This window comes from Mizuhopecten yessoensis, unplaced genomic scaffold (assembly GCF_002113885.1).
Source record: "Mizuhopecten yessoensis strain PY_sf001 unplaced genomic scaffold, ASM211388v2 scaffold2461, whole genome shotgun sequence".
In the NCBI taxonomy this organism is placed as follows: Eukaryota; Metazoa; Mollusca; class Bivalvia; order Pectinida; family Pectinidae; genus Mizuhopecten; species Mizuhopecten yessoensis.
The window spans coordinates 476,952-488,683 of NW_018404557.1; the positions used below are offsets into that span (position 1 = coordinate 476,952).

Here is an 11,732-nt window from a genome sequence, read left to right on the forward strand (position 1 = left end):
TTAAGTTTGTCCGGACCATGAGCTGATCATTCCTAGACCGAGTTTCAGTTAGATCGGCCTATTAGAACTTGTTTTAAGTTTGAAATAGTTATTTTCAAAATAGCGGCCATGGCAGCCAAATTGTATTTCTGATTGACCGGAAAAATAACAACACTTTGTCAGGACCATGAGTCGATCATTCCTACAAAGTTTCAGTTCAATCGACCCAGCAGAACTTGACTTTAAGTTTGAAATAGTTTTTCAAACTGGCGGCCGTGGCAGCCATATTGGATTTCTGATTGACACGAAAAATAACAACACTTGGTCAGGGAGATATCAGTAACCTTCCCATGAATATTAATGAAATCCCTTCGCCAGTTTTTCAGCTTAAGTTGAAAATGTAAAATGTTAACGAACGACGCACGACGGACAAAGATGGCTAGCAATAGGTCACCTGAGCTTTACTAAAAAACTGACCAATCGCTAGGCTGATACCTGTCCTTTGAAGATTACAAAGGAGAGACGCCCGACTTCAAAGGCTGTCAATTTTAGATTATTTTGATGTATATCAAAGGATCGAACTAGTCTTCTTGTCTCATCAACAAGGTGGCGCACACTGAGCCTTCAATTTTGCTATGACATATTCCAGGGGTGCAGAGAGCGAAAAGGAATGTAACCCCTGAATATCGAGGATGAGCTTAATTTACCGTTTGTAGTATCCGTTTGAGTTTCTGCTAGATCATCCACTGTTTTGACAAATATAGTTAAAACCGTCCTTAAATGGCATATTAATATATATAGAGACACTGTATTTTATATATTACAGTAAATCCTATGTATATAAACAAAGTAAAGCATCTTGTAAATGTACAACCTTTTCTAAAAATAACTCAACAAACAACTAACTAAGCTGATAATATAAAAATCTACCAGTATTAGCTTTGGAATAAAAAGTATAATTCTGACTTACAATGTAAATAGCATAAAAGCTAACCATAAAGCATACATGACATATTATATCACTGCTCCTCAGAACAAATTTCATATTGTACAGCCATTTCCTTATGTGGACTGGCAGACATCATTTTTGTAAACACAACCTAAAACATTCTGACAACCCTTTACAACCATGGATACCTCAACAACTTAAAATCCTGACCCCCCCCCCCCCATCTCTCTCCCTCTCTCATAATGTAATACTTAACTTAATAGAAAATATTAATTTAATTTAAAATGCCATCTTGTATATATGTATATTATTATATGTTATTGGGAAATGGCTTTATATAAGTGTGACAATTTGTGCCCAATCAATCACTATTGTATAAAAGATGCAAATAAATATGCATAAATCAAAATCCTGACAACCCTTAACATCCTAACAACCTGACAACTCTAAACATATTGACAACCCTAAATACCCTAACAACCCTTAACATCCTAACAACCTGACAACTCTTAACATATTGACAACCCTGAACATCCTGTGACCCTGAATACCATAACAACCCTTAACATCCTAACAACCCTTAACATCCTAATAACCCTAAACATCCTGTGACTCTGAATACCCTAACAACCCTTAACATCCTAACAACCCTTAACATCCTAACAACCTGACAACTCTAAACATATTGACAACCCTGAACATCCTGTGACCCTGAATACCCTAACAACCCTTAACAGCCTAATAACCCTCAACATCCTAACAACCTGACAACTCTAAACATATTGACAACCCTGAACATCCTGTGACCCTGAATACCCTAACAACCCTTAACATCCTAACAACCCTTAACATCCTAATAACCCTAAACATCCTGGTCCCAATTCCAGTAAATTATAATTGATACTAAAAAAGTTTTCTCATTAATACATCATTATTGCAAACTTTGATTTACTATTCCTGGCGTTTTAGGGTGTCATGTGTCAAAACAAACGGCATGTCGGTACACACCAGTGTTACATGGTGTCATGTGTCAATACACACCAGTGTTACATGGTGTCATGTGTCAATACACACCAGTGTGACATGTGTCAATACACAACAGTTTTACATGGTGTCATATGTCGGTACACACAAGCGTGACAAGGTGTCATGTGTTCATACACACCAGTGTGACATGGTGTCATGTGTTCATACACACCAGCATGGCATGTATTTATGTATCAATACACACCCGGGTGTCAATACACACCAGTGTGACATGTTGTCATGTGTCAATACACATCAGTTTGTCATGTGTAAATACACACCAGTGTGACATGGGGTCATGTGTCAATACACATCAGTGTGTCATGTGTAAATACACACCAGTGTAACATATTGTCATGTGTCAATACAGACCAGTGTGACATGGTGTCATTTGTCAATACACATCAGTGTGTCATGTGTAAATACACACCAGTGTGACATTTTGTCATGTGTCAATACACTCCAGTGTGACATGGTGTCATGTGTTAATACACACCAGTGTGACATGGTGTCATGTGTCAATACACATCAGTGTTTGTCGGAGCTATATGACAGCTGGAATAAAATAATATAACAATACTGGGTCCCTAACCCAAACTTTAGGTCAAATAAAGGCATGTTTGTCACAATAAATATCTTGTTCCCTACAATAAAGTCACAGTATTGCATTATACATGGTAAGCACAGCTTAAAAAAAGTAATGAGGTGGGAATCTCTTAGTGAGACCTAGCTCACTTTGTAATCTAATTGAGTTTTGTCTTATTTAGCACTACCTGCTATGTATATATAGTATTTCAATTGAGACTAAATGTGACAATAAATTATAACCTGACAACAATGTTCCTCCAGATGCTATTGATAGTCATGATAACATTGTCATTTTGCCCTCAAAACATTTCCTGCACCTGCATTTTATAGAGCAATGGCATTTACCTTTAAGGGCATAAATACCAAGTATTGACTGATGTGAACGCCCTTCTCAGGTAAAGAGAGGGATACCACTCCTCCTTAATGTCGGAACTTAGTGGTACACATATCTTTTACATGCAGAGGAAGATCAGTTACCTTTCAGGTAAAGGCTAGACAACACATCGTTATAAGTAGGGTAGACAAGTCCCTTTACAGACTAACAGTAGATAATACAGGGTATGTTCACACTGATTACTCTCTCTTACAGGAGCAAGACAACAAAATAAACAGGTAGTGCATTCATCAATGAAACCTTATTTTATGGGAAATTAAGCATACAAACATTGCAGTTGTAAAATATTGTATTTTGCTTTGTGATGCTTCAAAATCCCATCCCAATGCATTGAAAAGCTAACAGGAAGCACAAGGCTTCTCAGTGTGAAATAGGGAGGGTTTACTTTTCAAATCAAGGGTTCTAAGGTTTTACCTTTCCTCAAAATTTACAGTCAATACAAAAATACACAACCATACGTTTATCTTACTCAAAACATAATAAGTATAATAGGCGAGAGCCATCTGACTAAATGTATAAACTCCAAGATGAATCTTAAATGTATGAAATCTGAGGCGAGACGTTGGACTAGAACTAAAGTTTATAGTAGCTACTTATTGTGGACTCAAGTTAAGTCTGAATTCATTTTTCTATTATTCTGACACTCCTCTTCAGATCTTTCTGTTGTTGATATGATATATAACAAGTTCAGATCTTATTTAATACTGGGAAAATAAATGTAAAGCTACATGTCTTTTAAATACATTGTGAAGTTTATGTCACTCTTTATAAATAATAATAATGAAATAATAATTTGAGGTTCTTATAAACCGCTTTATCACAACCTAGAAATAGGTTGTCTCAAAGCGGTTCACAAATTATCATCTGTGGTTATAGGGGCTTTGAAACCAGCCAATATCTTTCTCAACTCCCTGGGGAGCATACAGCCAGTCATGCCATTTCGGCGCTAACAGCCAGCATTCAACAATCCTAGCACTGCCCAACCACATACTCATTTACAGCTGAGTAGACTGGAACAAGCGGAGTAAAGTATCTTGTTCAAAGATACAACACAGTGCCATGACATGACTCGAACCCACAACCCTTAGGTCACGAGCCTGGCATCCTTCCACTAGACTACCGTGCCTCCTTTGATACTTAAAATTGTGGTGTGTGTGTGTGTGTGTGTGTGTGTGGTGTTTATTTGATGTATCTATGTTGGATCCCCTGGGAACCTCAATGCTAAATATCAACATTCTAAAAGTGAAGGCTGAATTAATGAATATCATCATTTATGCCAAAACTTTAGCATGGCAATGCTGAAGCAAACATGACTTTGAAAGCCCTCCCCAAACCTCACCTCCCACAAATTCAAATGAAAGTGCTAAAAAGGAAAATAACATCACAGCCCAATGTAAACCTGAAGCTTTCTGTATAGGAAACAACACATAAACATGGACATTACTCAAACTGTTGATTTTATACACACAGAGACATTTGAAAGGGATTAGAATCATTCTTAAATGTCCAGAGTGGAACTGACAGATTCTAAGATATCTGAAAAGGAACAGACACATTCTAAGATGTCTGAATGAGATCAGACACATTCTAAGATGTCTGAAAGTGAACAGACACATTCTAAGATGTCTGATAGGGAACAGACACATTCTAAGATGTCTGAATGAGATCAGACACATTCTAAGATGTCTGATAGGGAACAGACACATTCTTAGATGTCTGATAGGGAACAGAAACATTCTTAGATGTCTGATAGGGAACGAACACATTCTTAGATGTCTGAATGAGATCCGACACATTCCAGGATGTCTGAATGAGATCAGACACATTCGTAGATGTCTGAATGAGATCAGACATTTTCTAGGATGTCTGAAAGTGAAGAGACAGACTTTAGTAAGTCTGACTGGGATTAGATGTATTCCATGATGTCTAAATGCATGAGATCTGACACATTCTAGGCAATATTGTATAACACTTTTGACAAAAAACAACACTATTGAATCCACAGACCAATGGGGCCTGTACTGCTCATTGTTCAAACAGCTGATTATCCTCAAGTGATGTTATATACAAATACTTCTTAACTAGTCATAGATTTACCCCATTTCCTAGATCATGACCGATTTTAGTGTGACTTATACAAATTAAAGTAATCCCTATGTGACCAGAGCCTAGATTCACAAAACCGTTCTCATGTTCAAACTCAGATTCTCTGCCCCTGCCCAATATCTTGTTTGGATGATAAATCGATGAAAAATCACATTTTGTCAATTATTTGGAAGAATTTTGGGGAGACTTAAAGCCCAACACTGTTTTCAATGTCTAAACTTGACTTTTTGACTGTGTGACATACAATGTAAGTTAAGCAACTAATAAGAAAGTTGGTATTAGCCGGAATCCATGCTTGAAATTGAGAACAGTTTCATGAATAGGGCCCCAGGATTTCTTGAGGAAGAGTCTTTGAATGAAAAAAACAGAGAGATGGATAACAATAACAGATGACGATGCACTATGACATTAGCTCATATGGTATATAAATGAAAAGGTATAAAAATCATACCACACATACACACTATAAAATCATACCGCACATACACACTATAAAATCATACCACACTATAAAATCATACCACATGTACACACTATAAAATGGCAACATGTCAAAAGTTGTCCTGCAGGTTAGTGAGATTGTGTACTCAATGATAAAGAATCTGTATAGTACACATGTACTTTCATTTTGTAAAATCCTTATAGCACTTTCATTTTTTGGGGTATTTTGTTGGGTACAGAGGAAACGCCCACATCTTGATTGACATGTTCTATAAGTTACATTTTTTGCCTATAAATACCAACATTTAACAGACTATTTTTTAGCTTGGTGGACGAGGGCATAGAAGTGTGAGTCTGTGTCCTCCAGAAGCTTGTTAGGTGTGTCAATCTCAACTATATGTCCATTGTCCATTACAAGCACTCTGTCATACTTCAGTATGGTTGATATGCGATGCTACAAAAAATGAAGATAATGTTTTATTTACTTTCACAGTTTTTGTTCTTTAGCCAAACGGTATCAATGTGCAGTTTTAAATGCTAAACATTTACATACAATGCTATATAATGATTCTGTATGACATATTGAATAAGACACTGGAGTTATGGTGTGCATATTAGATAAGTCATGGTTATTGTTACTCCAACAATGTTAGAGGTCTTACACGGCGAAAAACTTTTGACAGTCGCCGCGTAACCTCTAACTGCCCATAGCTGATTTTCCCGATGCTGACGATCACATTTTCAAAGTTCGGATTAAGAAAGAGTATATCGTGTTTACATACATGTAAATGGTCAAAAGGGTCCAATTAATATTCCTTTCCATAAATCCATGATTATATGAGAAAAATTGCGTGTCAAAGACATAAATAATGAGTTTTTCCTCATTCGAAGCGAAGCAGACAACATTTGCCATGATTTTTCCGGTTAATACAAAAATGGATTACATGTAATGTTTCACAAGCGGAATACAAAAAAACTCCGTATCACTTCGTTACGTTTGAAATCCCCCCTGCTATTTTTCATTAATCCAGAAGCCATGTTTTAAATGTAGGTCAGAGATGTGCTACAACGACATGGACATGTATTTTGAGTGTTCTATTCCGTAATATACTATATATTTGTGTCTGTGACATACATATGAGATCTATATTATATAAACCGTGAGTAGACATCGTTGTCATGAACTGTTAACCACTTAAGTGAGTTTGTCAAGCCGATTTTGTTCCGCCCGAATTTCGGGCGGAAACTGCATCAAAGAATTAGTGCTTCGGAAATGAGAGGTCGCAGTCGGCAAAATCATATCCGATTGAAAAAAGGCCGACCAGCGGCCTCTCATGTTATGGGAGTAGGTTATTGTGACACCACAATAGATGACATCATCTTTTCAAATAGTATAGCATTATGGTAGGTTACCAAATAATTATTTTTTAAATGTGGGAGAACTAGAGGCATACTGGGCCTGTCTCTCATCTATTTCTTTTCTTATCTGAACTATGCGAGAAGTTGAAATATTTCCATAAACTTGAAGAACATCTCAGATTTTTACTGACCCAAAGAATTACAATAAGACTTGGTAAGAGCACAGATAGGTACATTAGTATGATGTTTTGTCTGGTGGCATTGACTAGGTGTTGAAAATGTCTTGGCCAATCAGAAGACAGTTTGGCTAAAGACCTGTATTCTTAATCAACCCAAGGCAAGAGAGCTTATCAGGTATGGTTATATTTGGCTTGTTGAGAATTGAAAAGTTGAAAATATATCAACCACTCAGTTATTTTTGCTTGTGAGTTAACTCAAAAAAAATAATAACTCTTAGTGATGGCCAAGATGAACAGTTGTATAAAGTTTTATCAAAATCAGTCTTATGCAAATAGAAATCAGAAGCCAAGGTGGCCATCTTGGATTTCAACTTGACCCCTAGATATAACACTTGATAAGGGCCATGAAATCATCACATGAACGATGTTGGGTAACCTCATTGAAATGGAGAAGAATTCAAAACTACTTCTGCCTCTATTTTCCGTGTGTGGTCCTGCCTCTCTGACACATGTACCTTGTATTCACGCACCTTCACCAACAGATCATGTTCCATATCAAAGAGGAGCACACTCTTCACTAATGACACATTGATAAAAAATTACACGTTTCTTTGTAATGCACAATTCTTTGCATGAAATAAAGCCCTAATGTGAGATATTGAAAGATATGGTACTTGGCAGGGGGAGATAACTCACAGCTATAGTGATGACTGTCCTGGTCTGGAAGGCCGTAGATATCACATTCTGTAGTTTGCTGTCAGTCTCCAGATCTATGGAAGCTGTTGCCTCATCTAGAATCAGAATCTGATTTTCTCGAAGGAACGCCCGAGCCAGACAAAAAAGCTGTTTAAGACATAAACATATAGTCACTTGTGCTGTTTAACAAGAAATGATTAATGTATGCATTTATATTTGATAATTTTCAATTATTTTCTGCTATAATCAATTGATCACCTCCAATTTCTTTCAAATTTATACAATTTATCAGTTTGTAATGGTTTAAGTTTTCCTTAAATATAATATATATTTTACACTGTATATCAGGAAATGTTCGCGACATTTAAACTATTGCGTTTTTCCTCCTCCCCAATGATGGCCAATTTATTATTAGTACATAACATCAATATATAGTAATTGCGTGCGAAGGGCGAAATTAACACTTGACAAACATGGATTCTATGGGCAAAGGGTGAATATTTGACAGGGTGAAAGGTTCCTGGTAAACAGTATATAAATATATAAACAAGTCCCTACTAGACTATATCAATTATCTCTTTACAGACCATCACAAAATGGACAAAATTGTTATTTAATTTTAATTTTAAGAGGTTGAATATATCCAAGGTATCCTTAAAATCATGGGACAAAAGAAACACTCAAATACATATGTAAGACTGACATAATAACATTAAATATAATTAGTTGTTTCCATGTAGTTTGTATTTTTACCTGTTTCTGTCCAACACTGAAGTTTTCTCCACCCTCTGATACAGAGGAATCTGTAAACATATAATTCATATAAACATAACTTATACAATTTTTAAGAGTAAAGACACTTTTCCCTATCAAAATACAAAAAATCACTGTGCAACACCAAAGAAAATACAAAATTTATATACGGTTCTTACGGTCCCCGTCTTTAATTTCATTACACCCAAAAGATGCTCAAATCTGTTCACCAATTATTTTTCATATAAACATACAAACTTTTACAATAGTTTAGACGTACCCAGCTCCTCCGGTAAGGCAGAAATGGTGTCCTTGAGCTGTACTGTTTCCAGGGCCAACCATATCCTCTCATCACTAACCTCACCCTTGGGGTCAAGGTTGTACCTGTCAACACAAGTAAACTTTGAACTTTGACCCATCAAAAAAAATGAAATCTAGACAAGGAAAATTCATTTGTATCTATCTTCCTTACCTCTCCTTCAAAACATATAAAATTATTTGCATTACGTCGTTTGAGCTTCAGTTACATTATATTCTCTCGCTGAAGAACCAACCTGATTGTTCCATGAAACAGTACTGGGTCCTGTGGAATAATGGCGAGTCTGGACCGCAACTCTGGGAGTGACAATTTCATTGTGTCCTTCCCGTCAATCAGGATCTGGCCATGACAGATATCAATCATCCGGAAAAGGCTGAGTAGGAGGGATGACTTACCACTTCCTGTCCGACCACATATTCCAATCTGTAACAGGGGGAACAACTCTGTGCTTAGGTTTATGTAACATTATCTAAATCGCCATCTTAATATTTTATTCTCTCTGTGTTGTAAGTAAGATCCATGCCAATTTTTAGTTAATATCCCCTCAGTCATTCTGGACTAGTAGTCTTTCAAAGGAAAAGTTAATGATGTACAATGAACTCTTTTTGACCTGTTGACAAGTTGGACTAAGTATAAGGGTGAAAAACTTTGACAAGTATGCCATACCTTTTCTCCTCCTTGTAAAATGAAGGAAGCTTCGTTGACAACTGGGTCGAGGTTCTCCTCATATCGCAGACTGACATTGCGGAACTCTATCTCTCCATTTTCCGGCCAGGCCTTATCTACAACCAGGTTACCTGACAAGAAGAGGCATCAAAGGTTGAAACAAATAAATCATGATAACTCATAACTAAATCATGATAACTCATAATTTAATAATAAATTCTTCTACACAGATCAGAATATTTCATTATAAACAAGAGCTGTCGGAGAACAGCATAGCTCGCCTATGTATGTTATTATAATACTGCACCTATCAATAGAAACACATGTATAGTAAAACGTTGATATAGTGCCTGTCATTTTATTTGACACCTCACTTACCACCAGGATATTTCAAGGACTCTTAAATGTGTAGAAACATCTATGTGAAGTGATTGTTAAGAAATTAACAAAGTCCAATAAAGCTGTTTTTGGATGCTAAAATATGAAAATATGGTTCAACACATTGCTTACACTCAATACAAATACTTCAACCTTATAATAGACAACAGCCTATTGATGGTGGTGGTCAAACACTACCCAACAAAACTTGCCCAAAAAATTTAACCTCAAATTTAACGAAGTCCAGTTAAGCTGTTTTGGGGCCATAAAATATGAAAGTATTGCCCAGAACATTGCTAACACTCCATATAAATGCTTCAACCTTATAATAGACAACAGCCTATTGATGGTGGTTGTCCAACACTTCACAAAACAACTTGCCCCAAAACTTTAACCTCAAATTTAACGAAGTCCAATTCAGCTGTTTTTGGGCCATAAAATATGAAAGTATTGCCCAGAACATTGCTAACACTCCATATAAATGCTTCAACCTTATAATAGACAATAGCCTATTGATGGTGGTTGTCCAACACTTCACAAAACAACTTGCCCCAAAACTTCCAAAAAGTCCAATTAAGCTGTTTTTGGGCCATACAATATGAAAACATGGTCCAGCACATTGCTTACACTCGATATAAATGACTTAAACTCCTAATAGACAACTGTGTATTGAGTGTGATGATCCAACACTGTCTGGAAAAAACTTGCACCAAAACTTTAACCTCGGAAGGTGGGACACTGATGCCGACGCCGGGGTGACTACATTAGCCCCCCTATTCTTCGAATAGGCGCGCTAAATATTGTCGTAGTTATGCATATTCATATTGATCATCAATCTGATTAAAATTGGATCTTTGCATTGCTCCCGTTTACCGATATGTCCATTGGACGATATCAGTAAGCAGGAGCGATGTGAAGATATAATTTTAATTAGATTGATTGATCATTTATCGGGAATGATGTTAAAGTGACTGTTCCACTGCTGAGGGACTGAAGTCCAGTTATAATTGGATCATTCTGTCTATTTTCATGTCTCAAAGACAGATAAATCACAATGACAGTGTGCATTTGAGGCTGAAGGCTGATGGGCAAAAACACAAATTCATACAATTTGTAAAAAAAATATACATATTTCTGTAATTCAGAATTTACCCAGTAAGCGTATTCTTGTCTGAATTCTAGATATATTGTATCCTGTATTGCCATGACCCACCTTCCGGATGTCTGACAGGCTCTGTGTCCAGTCGTGTATACTCATCAACCCTCTCTACAGAATTCATCATCATTTCTGTCTCTGCTGAAAGTCTCACTATCCAATTCAAATAAAAAGAAACCTGGAACATAATCACAGTTAGATGATTACACACAGATACAGGGCAATAAATAAACAATGCTTAGTCAAGATATGACCCTAGAACCACAAAAATAATTCATATCTCTAAATTAGACATATTTTAAGTACTATGTTGTCTCAAATGTTTTACAATACCTAGGCCTGATAATTCTTTTGTTTCACCAGTTCATAAGTAAATCAACTTGATATTTCTTACCATGCAATCATAAAAGATTTAATGGTATATCAAAAAGGATCTGCACGAAACAGTACCACTATTATAGAAATACCAGTTAGGTAACAACATCTCTCAAAAAATACATGTTAGCTAACACCTTCTCTACAGAAATACCTGTTAGCTAACACCCTCTCTACAGAAATACCTGTTACCTAACACCTTCTCTACAGATATACCTGTTAGCTAACACCCTCTCTACAGATAAACCTGTTACCTAACACCTTCTCTACAGAAATACCTGTTAGCTAACACCCTCTCTACAGATAAACCTGTTACCTAACACCTTCTCTACAGAAATACCTGTTAGCTAACACCCTCTCTACAGATA

The 11,732-nt window shown here is 36.4% G+C and overlaps 1 protein-coding gene across 1 annotated transcript in view; it reads right to left on the minus strand.

The window, feature by feature from the left end:
• Nucleotides 1–4,052: 4,052 nt before the first annotated feature.
• The window catches only part of LOC110446045 (ATP-binding cassette sub-family C member 8-like), a 46,187-nt gene continuing 38,507 nt past the window's right edge, over nt 4,053–11,732 (minus strand). The window contains exons 28-34 of the mRNA XM_021491001.1: nt 11,047–11,167; nt 9,456–9,586; nt 9,025–9,212; nt 8,751–8,854; nt 8,471–8,520; nt 7,718–7,864; nt 4,053–5,937 (exon numbers count right to left, since the gene is read on the minus strand). Coding sequence (XP_021346676.1) covers nt 5,797–5,937; nt 7,718–7,864; nt 8,471–8,520; nt 8,751–8,854; nt 9,025–9,212; nt 9,456–9,586; nt 11,047–11,167 — 882 coding nt within the window. The 3' untranslated portion in view covers nt 4,053–5,796. The remainder of the gene's footprint in view (nt 5,938–7,717; nt 7,865–8,470; nt 8,521–8,750; nt 8,855–9,024; nt 9,213–9,455; nt 9,587–11,046; nt 11,168–11,732) is intronic.